At 45.4% G+C, this 17,772-nt stretch overlaps 1 protein-coding gene across 6 annotated transcripts in view; it reads right to left on the bottom strand.

Annotated features, from left to right (window-relative positions):
- Nucleotides 1-17,772, bottom strand: part of CFAP251 (cilia and flagella associated protein 251) — a 68,076-nt gene that overhangs the window by 4,440 nt on the left and 45,864 nt on the right. For 3 of the 6 annotated variants that reach the window (XM_045459695.1, XM_045459694.1, XM_045459700.1), the window contains 2 exons: nt 17,531-17,621; nt 17,178-17,321 (listed from right to left, as the gene is read on the bottom strand). In XM_045459695.1, the coding sequence (XP_045315651.1) occupies nt 17,178-17,321; nt 17,531-17,621 (235 nt within the window). The other 3 variants (XR_006707902.1, XM_045459696.1, XM_045459698.1) reach the window with 3 other exon arrangements.

Here is a 17,772-nt window from a genome sequence, read left to right on the forward strand (position 1 = left end):
CTGATCAATCTTTAGCTAGAATAACCAAGCAAAAAAGAGAAAAGACTCAAATTACTAATATCAGAACTGAGAGAACACTAGTACCAACCTCTCAGAAATAAAAAGTATGAACAGCATGTTCAATTATAGTTCATTTCTATATATCTATAACTGATGATGTTATAATGAGATAACTTAGATGAAATGAACACATTTGTAGAAAGACACAAATGACCAAAACTGACTCAAGAAGAAACAGAAACTCTGAACAGACCTATAACAAGTAAAGAGATTTAAAACTTCCACAAAGAAAAGCCAAGGACCAGAAGGCTTCCCTGGTGAATTCTACCAAATATTTTTTTTAAATACCAATTTTCCACAAACTCTCCCCACCCCCCCCCCCCAAAAAAAAACCAGGAGAAAAGGGAACATGTCCCAATTCATTCTATGAGGACTGCTTTCTGATTTGGAAATTCATTGTGTATTTTCCAAATTTTCTAGGATGACAAAGAGTGCTGTCATGTCTGTGGATTCAAACAGAAATGTGGTGACCATTAATGTGGTCTCCACATGGGTCTCCTTATGCAACTGCCAAAACAAAAGACAGGGAGAAATATAAAAACAAATAAAACCACTCCTCACTGCCATCCATCTCTCTCTGTGCAGTATTTCTGTACCATGCACATTGCAGGTGGCTGAAATTCAGAAACCCAAATTATACCTGGCAAAGGGCTAGAAATGAGTAATTTATTTTAATATCTACATTAAATTTTTTTTTTTAACATTTATTTATTTTTGAGAGAGACAGAGACAGAGCATGAGCAGAGGAGGGACAGAGAGAAAGAGGGAGACACAGAATCCAAAGCAGGCTCCAGGCTCTGAGTTGTCAGCACAGAATGTGACTTGGGGCTTGAGCCCATGGACTTCGAGATCATGACCTGAGCTGAAGTTGGATGCTTAACCAACTGAGACACACAGGTGCCCCTTTAATATCTACATTTTATTAAAAAAAATTTTTTTTCCCAATGTTTATTTATTTTTGGGACAGAGAGAGACAGAGCATGAACAGGGGAGGGGCAGAGAAAGAGGGAGACACAGAATCTGAAATGGGCACCAGGCTCCGAGCTGTCAGCACAGAGCCCGACGCGGGGCTCGAACTCACAGACTGTGAGATCATGACCTGAGCCAAAGTCGGACGCTTAACCGACTGAGCCACCCAGGTGCCCCGACCTACATTTTAAACTAATATGTGTCCTAACAAGTTGTAGGGCTTGGAATTTTACAAAGAGAGAGAATAAGAGCCACAGAAAAGTAGGAAATAATTTTTTTTTCCAGAACATGAACTCTGCTTTCGTCTGTAGGAATGAATCAGGAATTGAATCTATACTTGTACACAATATTTATCAATAGGTAACCAATTTCTCCCTGTCCAATAAATTACGTAGAAAAAAATCAGAAGAGCACCAGTTTGAAGAAACACCAAATATCAGACTGTCTGGGGCACCCTCATGTCTTGGTCTGGCCCCAACTATCAATAAGAAAATAAAAATCTTTTGCAGTCCAACCATCCAACCATAATTTCTGTGAAAGATCTGAGGCACTTTCCATTTTTCCCCCATGGGTATAAAATATATATGTATATGTTTTGCAAAATTCTTATCATATATGTATATAATTTTGTATCCTGCTTCCCCCCCCCCCCCCGCCTTTAACACTGTATCTGAGTAATCACCTAGTATTTTCAAAGAAGCCATATATTTTCAATGCTACATTCCAGGAATGATCCTTAGACATAATATCATTGGTTACAGATACACATGAATTACAATCGATACTATGTAAGTAGCTTTAAATTGTAACATCTTCCTATGGAATATTTATTGAGTTTATATTACGTACAGTTGCAAGTTAAATTATGTATAATTTTAGTTATAAATAAAACATTATCCACTATCATATTATTTATACTTTGTACTATGTAATTTTAGTAGTATTATTATAAACATGTGCTACTATTTACTATGAGTCTCTACTATGAGTAGAGACTAGGGCTAGAAGTATGACCTTTGATGATAGACCTAGGTTCCTAAATTCTGGTGCTCCCATTTTCTATGTGACCTTCTCAACTTCCTTATCTTGGAAAAGGGGGTAATGGAGTTTTGAAGTTTATTGCAACAATATATTTAAGGTGCTAAACATAATGCCTAATACACAGTAAGCTCTCAACAGGCAGTAACTATTCTTATGATTATTATACTTTCTATGCCTTTGCTAATTACAATACATATAATTATAATATAAATTATAATTTATAGCTATAAATTATAAATTATATGTATAATTTATAATCACATAAATAATATAAACGATATATACAAATTATAAACGTAACAGAATGATTTAACTCAATTCAGAACTATAAGGCTAACCCAAAGATACCAGAAAGGAACTCAAAAGTGGAAGTTACTCATACCCAGAGTGCTCCAAAGATCTCAGGGAACATTCTCAGCACAAACCATTGAGTAGGTGATTCACCTCTTACTCTCTTTTCCCATATGACTGATCAAGAATCATAGCTCGATGGGGCACCTGGGTGGCTCAGTCAGTTGGGCACCTGACTGTGGCTCAGGTCATGGTCTTACAGTTCGTGGGTTCAAACCCCCCGTCGGGCTCTGTATTGACAGCTCGGAGCCTGGAGCCTGCTTCGGATTCTGTGTCTCCCTCTCTCTCTGCCCCTCCCGCACTCTCTCTCTCTCCCTCTCAAAAAATAAACATTGAAAAGAAGAAGAAGAAGAAAGAAAGAATCACAACTCGAAAAACAAAGTTGGTAGCTTCAGCATCATTGACATCTCTTTCCTGAGCCTCCTTTGCAAGTGTTGGTTGAAAGGCATGTCTAAACAAAGTTCACGCTTGGGAGAGGAGCCTCGGAGATGGACTAGAACGCCGAGAGCCTTCCCTACGCTCCGGTGTGAGGCCGACCCTGCTGCCCTGCCTCTGCTTGGCTTCAGCCAGCCCTTTGTTGGCATTCTCACGCCGGCCCTCCCTCCACTAAGGCAGTGTTTCATTTGGGTCACTCGGGGGGGACTTTTAAACATTCTGAGCCCCAGGCCCTGTTCCCAGAGATCCTAACTGAATTCGTCTGGAGTAGAGTATGAGCAGTCATATTTTATAAAAGCTCCTCAGGGGATCTGAATTTATGGCCAGGGTTGAGAAGCATGGCTTTAAGGCAGGGGTTCTCAACTTTGTCGGGGGTCAAAATGACCAGGAGGGCTTATTAAAACAGATGGCTGGTCCCACCCCCAGACTGATTCAGTGGGTCTGGGATGGAGGGGGAGGGGGGCAGCTGAGAATGTGCATTTCTTATAGGTCTCCAGGTGGTGCCAATGCCCCTGGTCTGGGGGCCACATCATGGAGAACCACTGCTCTTAGACCACATCGCTTCTGCAGAGGTGATACTCGTGCCAAAAAGCCTTGTGATTTTCACTGGAGAGGAGTGGTGGTGGGCAGCTGTGAACTTGTTCTTGCTTTGGGCCCACACCTGTCTCCTCCATTAAGCTGTAGCGATCACTTTCGTGTCTATTTCCTCAGCAGCTTCAGAGCCTGGCAGTTGTAGGGACCAGAGAAATAAGAAAGAAAACAAAACAAACAATGCAGGCACTAGTGAGATCATGGGAAATTTTTTCTTAAAATATACCAAAGGCTGGGGCGCCTGGGTGGCTCAGTCGGTTCAGCGTCTTGACTTCAACTCAGGTCATGATCTCTTGCGGTTTGTAAGTTCGAGCCCCACGCTGGGCTCTGTGCTGACAGCTCAGAGCCTGGAGCCTGCTTCGGATGCTGCCTCCCTCTCTCTCTCTCTCTCTCTCTGCCCTTCCCCTGCTTGCATGCTTGCTCTCCCTCTCTCTGTCTCTCAAAAATAAACATTAAAAAAATTAAAATATACAAAAGGTTTATTTAGAATAACCACTTTTACTGCTGTTAGTGCAATTTACTAGAAGTTACCGAGCATTTGGTTTAGTGCTAGGTGAGTGAAAGGCAAGACACTTAGTGATTCCAGGATAGCCCTACACTCTAGGACTTTATGGTCAGCAAATATCTATTAAGCACCTGCTAGGTGCCAAGCACCAGTCTGGGCCCTGTGAAGAGACACGCAAGAGATCTTAGAATCTTGTTTCAGCATCGTGTTTTATAAATTATGCTTTCTAACCTCCCTGTTAGGCGGTGAGGAACGTAATACATTGGAACCGAGGCCTTCCTCACTGTACAAGCGGGCTCCCGGTGTGGGTCAGTGTCTTTTGTGCTGGTTTTATAGGCTCGCAGGCTGGGAGGACTCTCCCTGCTCCACGCGCCTGCCTCCCGACGCAGGGTGCTCTCTAGAACCTCCTCTGCAGGTGAGGAGCCTGTCTCATCACAGCGCACGTCTTCTCCTCTCCCGGGACCCCTTCGAGTGCTTCCACACTGCCCTGGGCAAAGAAGGAGGGGCGCAGAGGAGTAGGGTTCAGGGCTGGGCAGCCTCACTGCACAGTCACATCTGGAGACACTCCTGCTATTTATGAATTGCTCCGTGACTCACAGCTGCCCCCCGCTTCCTCCAGGAACTATATTTGGACGACAGCTGCCTTTCTCCAGGAGTAGGACATGCCACACCCACTGGATGCAGTCCCAGGCCAGCCCTTGGTGCGCGGCCACCACGCTTTCTCCCTGCTGTCTGGGGTGAGGTGACCCACAAATGAGAACACCACCCATTCCAGGGCCCTTTATGGTGGTGACCTTCACTCGGCCCCTCATCGGAGCCCAGGTGTCAAACACTTCCAGGCACTGACTCCAGGAAATGGTTTTAAAGGCTTTCCAATCTAGATGACACGTTCTCCAGCTCACCCCAAACCTACAGTCGAGGGCTTGTCAGTTAAGCGCTCAAAGCTCTTCAAAGTCCTGCTTCCTTGTAGCTGTGCCCAGAAACAGGGGATAGGTCCTGGTTCCAGTCAAGAAATAGCATAGATGGAAACCAACCTGGCAGTCCTCAAACATAGGGTTACTGGCACAGCAATTCTACTCCTAGGGACGTACGCGAGAGAAAATAAAACATAGCTCTACACAAAACCCTGTGCACAAATATTCATAGCAGTATTATGCGTAACAGCCAAAATGTGGAAACAACCAAATGCCCATCATTTGATGAGTGCAAAAATAAAATGTGGCACATCCATACGAACGAACAGAATATTAATCAGTTATAAAAAGGAGTGAAATGCGGACACCTGTTACCACATGGGTGAACCCTGAAAACATGATGCTCAGTGAAAGAAGCCAGTCACAGAAGACCACATAGTATGATTCCACTGATATGAAACATCCAGAACAGACAAACCCATAGGGACAGGAAGGAGATTGGTGGGTGCCAGGAGCTGAGGAGGGGGGGGGCGGAGTGACTATTCACGGGTCACTGCATTAAGTGTGCTGATGGGTATGAGGTTTCTTTTTAGGGTGATAACCATGCTGTGGGATTAGATGGTGGTGATGGTTGCACAACTCTGTGAACAAACTAAAAGCCCCTGAATTGTACACTTTAAATGCATGAATTGTATGGTATGTGATATATCTCAATAAAGTTGTTAAAAGGAAAGAAAAATACGGGCGCCTAGGTGGCTCAGTTGGTTGGGTGTCTGACTCTTGATTTCAGCTCAGACCATGATCTCACAGTCTGTGGGACCGAGCCCCATGTTGGGCACTGAGCTGACGGCGCAGAGCCTGCTTGGGATTCCTCTTCTCCTCTCTCTGCCCCTCCCCTACTCTCTCTCTCTCTCTCTCAAAATAAATAAACATTTTTAAAAATCTTAAAAAAAAAAGAAAGAAAAATAATACGAGGTGAAGCCATAGCAAAGGCAAGTAACAAAGTATTTTTTTAAAATATATTTTCTACCATCACTATGTTCTAACCTGTTCTAATCAGAAAACCAGTAAAGATAGAATATGCTTGTTATAAAAAATTTAAGCAATGGAGATAGGGAAACGAAGTGCCCTATAATTCCCCATCTCTCAGCAACAGCCAGTGTTTGATGTCCCAGCTTTTAGGGTTTCTTCCTTGTTTGCACTACAGCACATGTGTAGAAACAGAACATGGGGTCTGGGCCCGGCCAGCTGGGGCGCAGACGCAGCTCTACCCTCAGGGGCTGTGACTGGGAAAGCTTCCTCACCTCCCTAAGCCTCACTTCCCCATCTGTGACACTGAGACAATAAAAGCATCTCCCTGCTGTGGGAGGGAGGACTGAAGGACGGTGGGGTTAGCCCAGAACCTGGCACAGGGTGAGAGCCCCAGAGAGAAGAGCCTGGTTGGTGCTGTTGCTGGTGTTATTACGGTATTATGGTCACCTTCATTCTTTCTTGGTGGCTGCGTGGCATTTCAGGATTTCTTTCTTTAAATGCATTAAAGTGTGAACAATAGAAATCATTTTGTCTTGCCCTCATCTCTCTGAAGGGGAGACACCCTGCTCACTGGTGTAGGGACTCAGCTGACCGGGAAGGCCTCCCCACAACAGTGGGCCACGGGAAACAGCTCCTGACATTCCGGCTTCAGAGCAAATCCAACACAGTGACAGCTTCTTTTCAAAGTGCAAATCACCAAATTCCCACTGGGGTCTTTATCAGAGCAGAAATTGTGCCTATGACCACTGGCTCAGATTTCTCCTCCTTGTATGGGGAAGGCTGTGCTGCTTGGCCACAGTCCCTCCATCCCAGCTGGGACCATGGTTTAGCCACAAGATTAGCACAAACGGCTTTGGGAGGATTTGTTTGTTTATCTTTCTGGGTTTTGTTCTAGATACAAAAGCAACACAAGCTACATGCTTGCAGCTAAGAAAAATTAGAATAAATTAGAATACTACAGAAGTGTATGCATGAGTCCCTGCCCCCACCCGATATATATAACCACAACTGTCTTCTGAGGAGGGTACAAGCCACTAAATGGGAAGTTTTTTCATTTATAGACCCTTGAGATGGGCTTACATTGCAGGTTTGGAAACCAGCTAACAGCCCAACTGCCACGGCTGGCAGAGGGAGAACGTGGAGTTCCTGGGGGCGCACCAGGAAAGAGGGGGAACAGAGCACGGAATTCAGCATGGGGTAAAGGCCAGCAAGGAAGCCCCTGTCCGGGTCCTCGTCAGGACTGGGAAGAAGGTCTCAAAGCAGTTTCAGGTAAATTGCTGTGAAATGTGCTTACGTGTGACTCTTTCTGACGATGCCCAAATTTTCAAGAAAGTTGTCTTGTGTGTGTGGGCTCTGTGTTTTTGTGGAAACCAAGGAAAGAGCTGAGAGTATCAGGTCTGGAATGATGTGGGCTAGACAGAGTCTGCACACACACACGTGGACGCACCCCCACCCCCAGGGTAGCCCCAAAACTCTGGAACCAGAGCCAGGTTCCAGCTGGTACCAGGGGCCTCTGTGGACATGGGGTTACGTGTACAGAGTGGGAAATAAAAGTTCTCCCAGATCCCAGCCCTCAGAAATCAATGTCATTGAGCGTTTGGAGCATGTTCTTTTCAGAGTTTTGCTAGGAGTGTACGAATATATAAATTATCATTAATGAGATGAGATTATGCTTTACATACTGTTTTGCCCTTTTCCGTTTAAAATTTTTTAATGTTTATTTATTTTTGAGAGAGAGAGAGAGAGCCAGAGAGAGAGAGAGAGAGAGAGAGAGTGTGTGTGTGTGTGTGTGTGTGTGTGTGTGTTGTGTACATGAGCGGGGGAGGGGCAGAGAGAGAGGGAGACACAGACTCAGAAGCAGGCTCCAGGCCCTGAGCGGTCAGCACAGATCCCGACGCGGGGCTCGAACCCACAAACCATGAACTCATGACCTGAGCCAAAGTCAGACGCTTAATGCTTAACAAGGCCACCCCAGCGCCGCTGCCCTTTTCCGTTTAAATAACAAAACCGAGGGGCGCCTGGGTGGCGCAGTCGGTTAAGTGTCCGACTTCAGCCAGGTCACGATCTCGCGGTCCGTGGGTTCGAGCCCCGCGTCAGGCTCTGGGCTGATGGCTCAGAGCCTGGAGCCTGTTTCTGATTCTGTGTCTCCCTCTCTCTCTGCCCCTCCCCCGTTCATGCTCTGTCTCTCTCTGTCCCAAAAATAAATAAACGTTGAAAAAAAAAATTAAAAAAAAAATAACAAAACCGAACATTCTTTCTGAGTCAAGAAATGTAGGTCAGTTTCACTTTTTAAGGACTGCTAAGCGTAGGTCTGCCTAGTTTATTTATCCCATCTCTTATCAAGGGACATTAGGGTTGTTTTAACGTTTCATCATCAGGAAAATAAACGACAATTGTCCTTTCATATGCACATCACTCACATTTGTGTGAGTTTTTCTGGAGGACACGCTCCTGAAAGTAGATTAGGTGGGTCCAAAGACACGTAAAAAGTTAAACAATTGTCGGGGCACCTGGATGGCTCAGTCGGTTAAGCGTCCGACTCTTGGTTTCGGCTCAGGTCATGGTCTCACGGTTCGTGGGTTCGGGCTCCACATCGGGCTCTGTGCTGACAGTGTGGAGCCTGCTTGGGGTTCTCTCTCTTTCCTTCTCTCTCTGCCCCTCCCCTACTCATACTATCTCTGTCTCTCTCAAAACAAATAAATTAAAACTTTAAAAAAGGAAATAAAAAATCAAAAGTTAAACGATTATTTATTTCTTCTCTAGACACTCCTGAACACCTAAGTGCTGTTGTCGAATATACCGAATACTTCAGGGCTACTATTAACTACTCTGAGATCAAATAATAATGGCCAGGATTCTATTTTCCTTGTTGTCTTTGCAGCCACATATGACCAAAGAGTGTCTGTCATTCATTCATTCATTCATTCACTCACTCATCTGACCAATATTCGCTGAGTGTCTATTTATCATGTGAGCACTTGCCAGTCACAAACAGACGTCTCTGCCAGGGTTGGCCTTACATTTATCGAACTAAGTGGTTACACTACTATTAATTCACTGCGAAAACCTACCAGGGTTAAACACCGCTCTGCAAGCTAAATAGAAACGTAGCCACCAGTAACCAGGGAACACATGTGACAGGTGAGCCCTGCCCCAACATGATACTCCAAAGTCCTGGAGGAAAAGAAAACTTCTACAGATAGAAGATGAAACTCTGTCTTATGTGAGCTCAGCTATAGGAAACAATGACACGTAAGTTTTGGTTCCTTCTGTAACACTATGAACAGTGTAAATCTTTCATTTAAAAAATGAAGATGTGTGGGGCCCCTTGGCGGCTTAGTCGGTTGGGTGTCCGACTTCGGCTCAGATCACGATCTCACGGTTTGTGGGTTCGAGCCCCGGAGCTTGCTTCAGATTCTGTGTCTCCCTCTCTGTCTGCCCCTCCCCCACTTGTGCTCTGTCTGTCTCTCTCTGTCTCTCTCAAAAAAAAAATCTGTAAGAGCAGCCCAGCCCGATGACTTTGGCTGCGTTATGCCCAGGTACAGTGATCTGCAAAGGATGGGAGTGGTTAGGGATTCTTTGGGGAGGGTTATATTCTTGTGTAATTTGGCTTCAATTTACCACACTGACTAGAGTGAAATCCCCAAGCCAGTTAAAATGACGTACGAAAAATATAAATAATGTATAGCTTTGGTTGGGGCGGGAAGGCTGAATCTCTGTGACTGAGTCTTTTATGTAACCAAGTTTAGCCGGGCAGACTTCTTCTTCGTGCAACTTCTCAGGGGAGGGGGAACAGCTGCATCTCAATAGGAAATGTTTCATTAACCACGACAAAGCCTGGATTTAAAAGTTTCAAAGCCCTGAAAACATTTTTATTGAAACTGCTATAAATCCAATGTGAAAACAAGAGACCAAAAAGCTCTCCCTGTGCAGCTTCAGACATGAACTGACTCATCAGCTAGCAAAGTTTGCACACTCACGTGGCCACATGTGGATCGGGGGTCTTCAGAGAACATCGACAAAGAGTGAGTGTATTTTTCTTTTAGGTGGATTAAAAACCCTGGAGTCCAAGGGATTAATGAAGGCATTCGAGCGGGGCACTGAAAGCCTCCTTTTTAACAGCGGGAGAGATGTATACAACAGCCATTGAAAACCTTGCAATCACCATTTTTATTTCTATTTATGTTTGTAACTAATGCTCAATGTCACTTTATGACATTTGTTGAAGACTAACATTTTTTTTCTGGGTACCTTTTACTCATCAACGAGACATGGAGAGGCTGTTAGGCCCTATTACATTTTGCCAATGACCGGGTAACTGAGTATGCCTCAGTGACTGCCCGTCCTTGCTTCTGCAGGAAGCAGGGAAAGGCTGGTCACTCTGTGTCCACCCTCCATCTGTAGCAGTTCATGTGGCCGGTGAGTGATGGTCACTAAGGCTAAACGCCTAGAATTCCCTCACTAACCAGGCACAGGACTGCAGAGGAGGAGGACACGCTTATATAAGCTCAGGGCTGAAAATCGAGAATCCTGAAAGGAGTGCCTGGCTGGTTCAGTCGGTAGAGCCTGCAACTCTTGATCTCAGGGTCGTGAGTTCAAGCCCCACACTGGGTGAAGAGGAAAGGAAAGAAAGAAAAGAAAAGAAAAGAAAAGAAAAGAAAAGAAAAGAAAAGAAAAGAAAAGAAAGAAAGAAGGAAGGAAGAAAGAAAAGAAAGAAAGAAAGAAAAGAAAGAAAGAGAGAGAGAAGGAAAGAAAAGAAAAAGAAAGCCCTTAAAAAAAAAAAAGAAAGAAAGAAAGAAAGTCCTGAATGAGAAGCCTGCCATCAGTTTGATGACTTTCAGTCACTTAGCAAAGTGCCCTTACCAGATGAGTCAAGGAAACAATGAACTGGTTTTAGAAAGGAAATTGGAGCAAAGAACCACACGGTCGGAGGAGTGTTCGTCTACAGGCCTTTCACAATCACACGTCCAGAGATGAGGACTTGAGGATGAAGACAGTAATACTGGATGGTATTTTCCGAAGACTTAACACGTGCCACGTCCTGCGCTACATAGATGCTCATTTAATCGTCCGTCATTCTGGGAGGTGGGGGCCACTACTATCCCAGTTTTACACTCGAGACAGAGACTCGGGAGAGATCCAGGAACTCGACCAACTCTTCGCCCCAGAGCCCCTGACATGGGAGCCTGGGCTCCCAGCAGCTATCGGGTGCTACGTCCCAAGTAGGACGGCTTGGATCTGCGACCTTCAGAGAGGCACCGGAATGCTTGCCCACAGCACATAAGTGACCGTGAGCTGGAGACACCCACTGGGGGTGGGGGAGCGGGAGAGGAAGGACCCTCTCCCCAGCTGGACGACTGAGTAAGGGACACCTCAGTTCCAGAGGCCTCTCTGTGAGGTAGGAGTGCCTGGAACCTGCTTCAGAATAGGCCACAGGTGGAGAGGAAGTTGGGGGTCTGAATGTAATAGGAGTTGATAATTGTTGAAGGTGACTGATGGGTACACAACAGTTTATTACAATTACACTATTTTGTCTGCTTTTGTCCACGTTTGGAATTTTCCAAAATAAAGAGTTAAAAATAAGTAAAGAGGGGGCAATCGCATCAACCTCTTAAAAAGAGCACCCGTTTCAGGGCACCCGGCTCAGTTGAGCGTCCGACTTCCGCTCGGGTCATGATCTCACAGTTTGTGAGTTCGAGCCCCGTGTCACCCTCTGTGCTGACAGCTCGGAGCCTGGAGCCTGCTTCAGATTCTGTGACTCCCTCTCTGTCCTTCCCCTGCTCATGCTCTGTCTCTCTCTCAAGAATAAACATTAAAAAAAAAAAAAAAAAAGAACGCACCATTTTGACAGGAAGAAGAGGGTCTGAGCAAGCACCTATTCTGTGTCACACTGGATGGGGGGGGGAGGCGCTCCTTGGACTCCTGTCCTCAGGTCCTCGTGATGACATACGAGGTCAGAGCTGCTTCCAGCCTCATCTGACAGATGGGGACGCAGGAACTCAGACTATAGTGGAAATGACTTGCCAAGGGAGCCAGTAGGTCAGCCAGGTTCTGCGTCCCTGCCCTTCCTACAACATCTGCTTTTCCCTCCTCCTCAGTCTGGAAGTACTAGGCATTATGCCAGCCAATCCCTCGAGAAGATGGGTATTAGCTTAAGATAAATGTTTGGCTAAAAAAAGAAGAGGAACCATAGAGACAATAGAGAAGATGAAACGCAGAGGGAGTAGAGCCTGAGTGAGAAGTCAAAGGCAATATTTCCAGACTGAACTGAGACAGGTTTCCACAATCAGTCCATTTGGGGGGTGCTATCCCGCATGTATACACCTCACTTCAAGACTCCCAATGTCCAACAAACTATTATTTTTTATTCTTCTTTAAATTTTATTTATTTTGAGAGAGAGAGAGAGAGAGAGAGCCAGCTCATGCACAAGTGGGGGAGGGACAGAGAGGAGAGAGAGAATCCAAAGCAGGTTCCACGCTGTCAGCACGGAGCCCAATATGGGGCTCAAACTTGTGAACCGTGAGATCTCAACCTGAGCCAAGATCAAGACTCAGACGCTTAACTGACTGAGCCACCCACGTGCCCCTTCAGTAAACTTTTAGCGCCTCAGAATAATGGACCCATTTTTTTTTTTCTATGCAGAATTCCATTTGGAGACCACTCCTCCTGCCCCAGAATCCTCATGGTCAAGGTGGCTGACCCTGCCTCTGATTCCAGGTACAGGGAGTATACAGGCCTGGCCAACCTGAGCAGCACCTGCCCGAGGACAGTGGCCAGGAGGCTGGGGGTAGTCACCAGGGATCTGGGGTTGTGCATGCTGAACATGGGCCAAGGGACCCCCTGAGAAGAAAGGCAACACGGAGGCAAGTGAGGCCCCGGAAGAAGGACACCCTCTGGGGGCGGTGTGAGTGCCCGGATGAGGTTACACTGGGTGTTACCGCTGCCTCTAGAGTCGGAGTGTGGTGACCCAAAAACTAGTTCGCCTTAGGTTTCTATAACCCGTAATCAAAGGAGAGTCCTGACCAATAATCCTGTTTCACTGTGCTGAATCGTCCTTCCTCCAGCATAAGTGGCCTCGGTAAACACCTCAGGGGCCAGTGTGCTAAGGCAGGGGTTTGAAACCTGGTTGGGGGGGGGGGGGGGGAATGCAGATTGCCAGGCCGCATACCTGGAGATTCTGATTGGCTAGACCCAGGATGGGCCCAGGAATCTGTCTCCTTAGCAAGTGCTCCATGTAATTCTGATGCAGCCTGCCAGTTTGGGAACCAATAGTCCAAGGAGCGTGCTTTGGAGCTACAGCTCCCAGGAACACTTTCATGTGGGTCGCATCAGCCTCAACTTTCTCCCTACCTGCTTCCATTTCCGGGCATGTACTTTTACCAAAACGTACATTGGTCAAAAGACCTTTTGATGGGGCGCCTGGGTGGCTCAGTCGGTTGAGCTTCCGACTTCGGCTCAGGTCATGATCTCACCGTCTGTGAGTTCGAGCCCCGCGTCCGGCTCTGGGCTGACAGCTCAGAGCCTGGAGCCTACTTCGGATTCTGTGTCTCCCTCTCTCTCTAACCCTCCCCCGCTCATGCTGTGTCTCTGTCTCAAAAATAAAATAAAACATTCAAAAAAAAAAGACCTTTTGAGGAGCTTGTTAGAATACCTGTTGAGCTTAAGGTGCTCTCCCTGGTCTCTGCTTGGGTCTGTGGGCTCACAGAGCTCATCTTTCCAGATGCCATCTGGAGAACGAAGGTCATCTTCCCGTCACACCCAGAGCACACAAAACAGGTGGTTCTAGGTGGGCCACCAAAGCTAGGAGAAATACCAGGGACCACAGCTTACACCCCTAAAACGCACCGAGCCACCAGTGTGGGCACCACATCTCAGCTGGGTCTCAGGCCTTCCGTATGCCTGATGGCAGGCCGTGAAATGCTACATTTTTGGAAAGCTGTTTGGCAGCACAGCCTTGAAGTTCCTATTCTCTGACCCAGTGATTCCATTTCTAGGACGCTGAGACTGGAAAATAATCAGAGGAGTATGCAAAAACTGCACACAGAGATGCTCATCACAACCATGTCTCTGACAGCCAAACACTTCAAGACAATCTACATGGCTGTCAGATGGGGACCGGCTCAAGCAAGTACCCGGCCTGTAAAAAGCAAGTTGTCTACATCAAACGAGAAAGCTCCCGCCCGGTGGGGTGTCTGGGTGGCTCAGTTGATTGAGTGAGCACCCAACTCTTGATTTGGGCTCAGGTCATGATCTCATAGTTCAGGGGATCGAGCCCGACACTGGGCTCCGTGCGGGCAGCATGGAGCCTGCTTGGGATTCCCTCTCTCCCCCCCCTCTGCCCCTCCCTTGCTTGTGTGTGTACACATGTTCTTTCTCGCTCTTTCTCTCTAAATAAATAAATAAACATTTAAAAAAAGCTTCTGGGGGCGCCTGGGTGGCTCAGGCGCCTGAGTGTCCAACTTCAGCTCAGGTCATGATCTCACAGTTTGTGGGGTTGGGCTCTGTGCTGACAGCTCAGAGCCTGGAGGCTGCTTCAGATTCTATGTCTCCCTCTCCCTCTGCCCCTCCCCCACTTGCGCTCTGTCTCTCAAAAATAAACAAACGTTGGGGCACCTGGGTGGCTCAGTTGGTTAAGCGTCCGACTTCAGCTCAGGTCATGATCTCACAGCTTGTGAGTTCGAGCCCCGCGTCTGGCTCTGTGCTGACGGCTCAGAGCCTGGAGCCTGCTTGGGACTCTGTGTTTCCCTCTCTCTTTGCCCCTCCCCTGCTCGTGCTCTGTCTCTCTCACTCTCTCTCTCAAAAATAAATAAGCATTAAAAAAAATTAAACAAAACATTAAAAAAAAAAACTTCTGCACAACAAAATGAAATTAGTAAAATGAAAAGGTGACCTATCGAATGAGAGAAAATATTTGCAAACCACATATCTGATAAGGGGCTACTCTCTAAAACATATAAGGAAAACATATAACCCAATAGCAAAAAAATAAATAACCCAATTTAAAAATGGGCCAAAGACCCGAACAACCATTTTTCCAAAAAAGATATTCAAACGTGAAAAGGTGCACAATGTCACTAATCATCAGGAAAACGCAGATCAAAGCCATAATGAGCTGTCACTTCACACCTGTTAGAATGCAAAAGGTAACTGGTGACGAGGATGTGGAGAAAAGGGATCCCTTATGCACTGTTGGTGGGAATAAAGAAAGAAAATGTGATTTCTGTATACATCATGGAACACTATTCAACCATAAAAAAGAAGGAAATCCTGCCATTTACGACAACATGGATGAAACTTGAGAGCTTTATGCTAAGTGAAATAAGTCAAAGAAAGACAAATGCATGTATGTGGAATCTAAAAAAACAAAACAAAACAAAAAAAAAACCACAACACCAAACTCATAGAAATAGAAAATAGAGAGTGGTTGCCAGGGTACAAACTTCCAGTTATAAGATGAAAAAGTCCCAGGGAGGTAATGTACAGCATGACGACTATAGATTTTGAAAGTTCTCACCACACCAAAAAAATTGTAGCTACACGAGGTGGTGGTTCTGTTAACTGACCTTACTGTGGTGATCGTTTTTGCAACAATACATATATAAAATTACTAAACTGTATGCCTTAAACTATATAGTTGTATGTCAATTTTGTCTCAATAAAGCTGGGGGGAAAAGTATATTGTCAAGGAATTTTTGCCACCATGCTTACAAAACAACAGTTACTGAGAATGTTGACACAGGGGTGCCTGAGTGGCTCAGTCGGTTAAGCATCCGACTTCGGCTCAGGTCATCATCTCACGGTTCGTGAGTTCGAGCCCCGCATTGGGCTCTGTGCTGACAGCTCAGAGCCCGAAGCCTGCTTCAGATTCTGTGTCTCCCCCTCTCTCTGCCCCGTCTCCGTCTGTCTCTCAATAATAAAGTAACGTTAAAAAAAATGTAAAAGAATGTTGATACAAATATATACATATATATACACATACACAGATATGCCTATATACTCACACAAATCTGTACATACGTACATGTATATGCACACATCCTCTGTAAACTGTTGATATATATTGTCACAGACACATATAAGCCATATAATGCCAATTCATTATTTAAAAATATAGATGTATCTATATCCATGCATAAAACAATAGAAGGAAGTCCACTAAAATGCTAACAGTGATTATCTCTGAGTAATTTCTATTTTCTTCTTTATAGTTCTATTTTCTAAATCAGGGTAAGTTACAAAATTAAGGCATATCCTTTAAAAATCATGTTTTCAGAGAATTACTAATACATGGAAAATGCTTATGAAATGACATCAAGAGGAAATATAGGATAAAAATATATATTCAACACAATACCAATTAGGTTTTTAAATTATATATATATATATATATGAAATATATACATAAAATTTTATGTAGATATCCCGGAAAATACTAAAAACTGTTAAAACTGTCTGTGTAGTGGGATTATTAGTATTTTCTTCATTTCATTTGTGTACCGTTTCCAAGCTTTCTTTCCTTTTTTTTTTTAAGATTTTTTTTTTTTAATGTTTATTTACTTTAGAGAGAGAGAAGGGGGGAGGATCCAAAGCTGGCTCTGTGCAGGGCTCAAATTCACAAACTGCGAGATCATGACCTGAGCCGGAGTCGGAGGCTTAACCGACTGAGCCGCCCAGGTGCCCCAAACTTTCTACAATGGGAATGTGTTAACACCTCAAGTCTGAGAGAAAACCCAGTCAGTTGCATCGTAACCACGGTTTCTAAGGGGAGCACTCTCCCTCGAGAGCTTCTGGTCCCTTGCGGCCGGGCATGTTGTGTGAGGTCATGAGGAATGACTGTGTCTCCTGAGCCCACAGCACAGGATGAGCACCCACCTCCCAGAGGCGCCCCATTCACACAGGCCAGGTTAACAGCAACTACAAAGTGAAGGTCATCCCAATAACGACCATTGACGGAGCTTTTCCTATGCGCCTGGCCCTGTGCTGAGTGCTTTGTGGGCATTTCTCGGGCATCATCTCCTTGAACTCATCAGGGGCCAGTCTAATTCCAAAACCCAGGCTCTTACTGGCATCAAACTCTGGTAAGGAAGAAGTCTTTAAGGAATATCTTTATGGTAAGTCTGTTTCTAAGGAGAGTTTCTGGGATGCCCACAACCTTCTTTTTGATCCATTTACGTAAGAATAATGTTAAATTTTTACTTTGGACCTATAATTGTTGCTCCCAGAGGTCGTTTTCATGAATAACATGTCCCACTGCTGCTCTTGTTTTCGTTCCGCCTACCTTTTCTTCCGAGGGGTAAAAGCCAACTGCTCTCATGACAAAAGGAAGCTCCGACAGGCAAATGTGTTCCGACACCTTTCTGGTCTCCATTGTATCAATTCCTTGACTACGGAGCTGAGAATAGTAAAAATAGTCTTCCAGCTCCTATGTGCAAATACAAGGAAACACAACACACATTTTGGCTCAAGTCTGCAGCATCCATTAGGACTTCAAGGACATTTTCTAGAAAGTACGTTCTGAGCTCAGTGGGGAAAAGAGCTTTGGGAAAAAGGCAAGAAGGTTCATCCCGGGCTCATTTGTTTCACAAACTTAACTAGATGTTACCAGGAAGTGTTTACTCCGAGGACAATTACCCTGTAGAATTTTCCTTCCCTGCCACCAGCCACCAGACCGTAGAACGGGGTCAAGTCTTCGCCCCCGAGAGACACTGCAGCCTCCAGAGCACTAGAACGGTGACAGAAACATCGCCGTTAGGGAGCGCTCGCGCCTGAGCACTGGCCAGCCCGAGTCCCGCTGGCACCGCGGACCTCGGCAGGGTGTCACGATGCCCATACAAGTAGGGTCTCCGTAAACTTGTCAGGAAAATTCCTTCTGA

Source organism: Leopardus geoffroyi, chromosome D3 (assembly GCF_018350155.1).
Source record: "Leopardus geoffroyi isolate Oge1 chromosome D3, O.geoffroyi_Oge1_pat1.0, whole genome shotgun sequence".
In the NCBI taxonomy this organism is placed as follows: Eukaryota; Metazoa; Chordata; class Mammalia; order Carnivora; family Felidae; genus Leopardus; species Leopardus geoffroyi.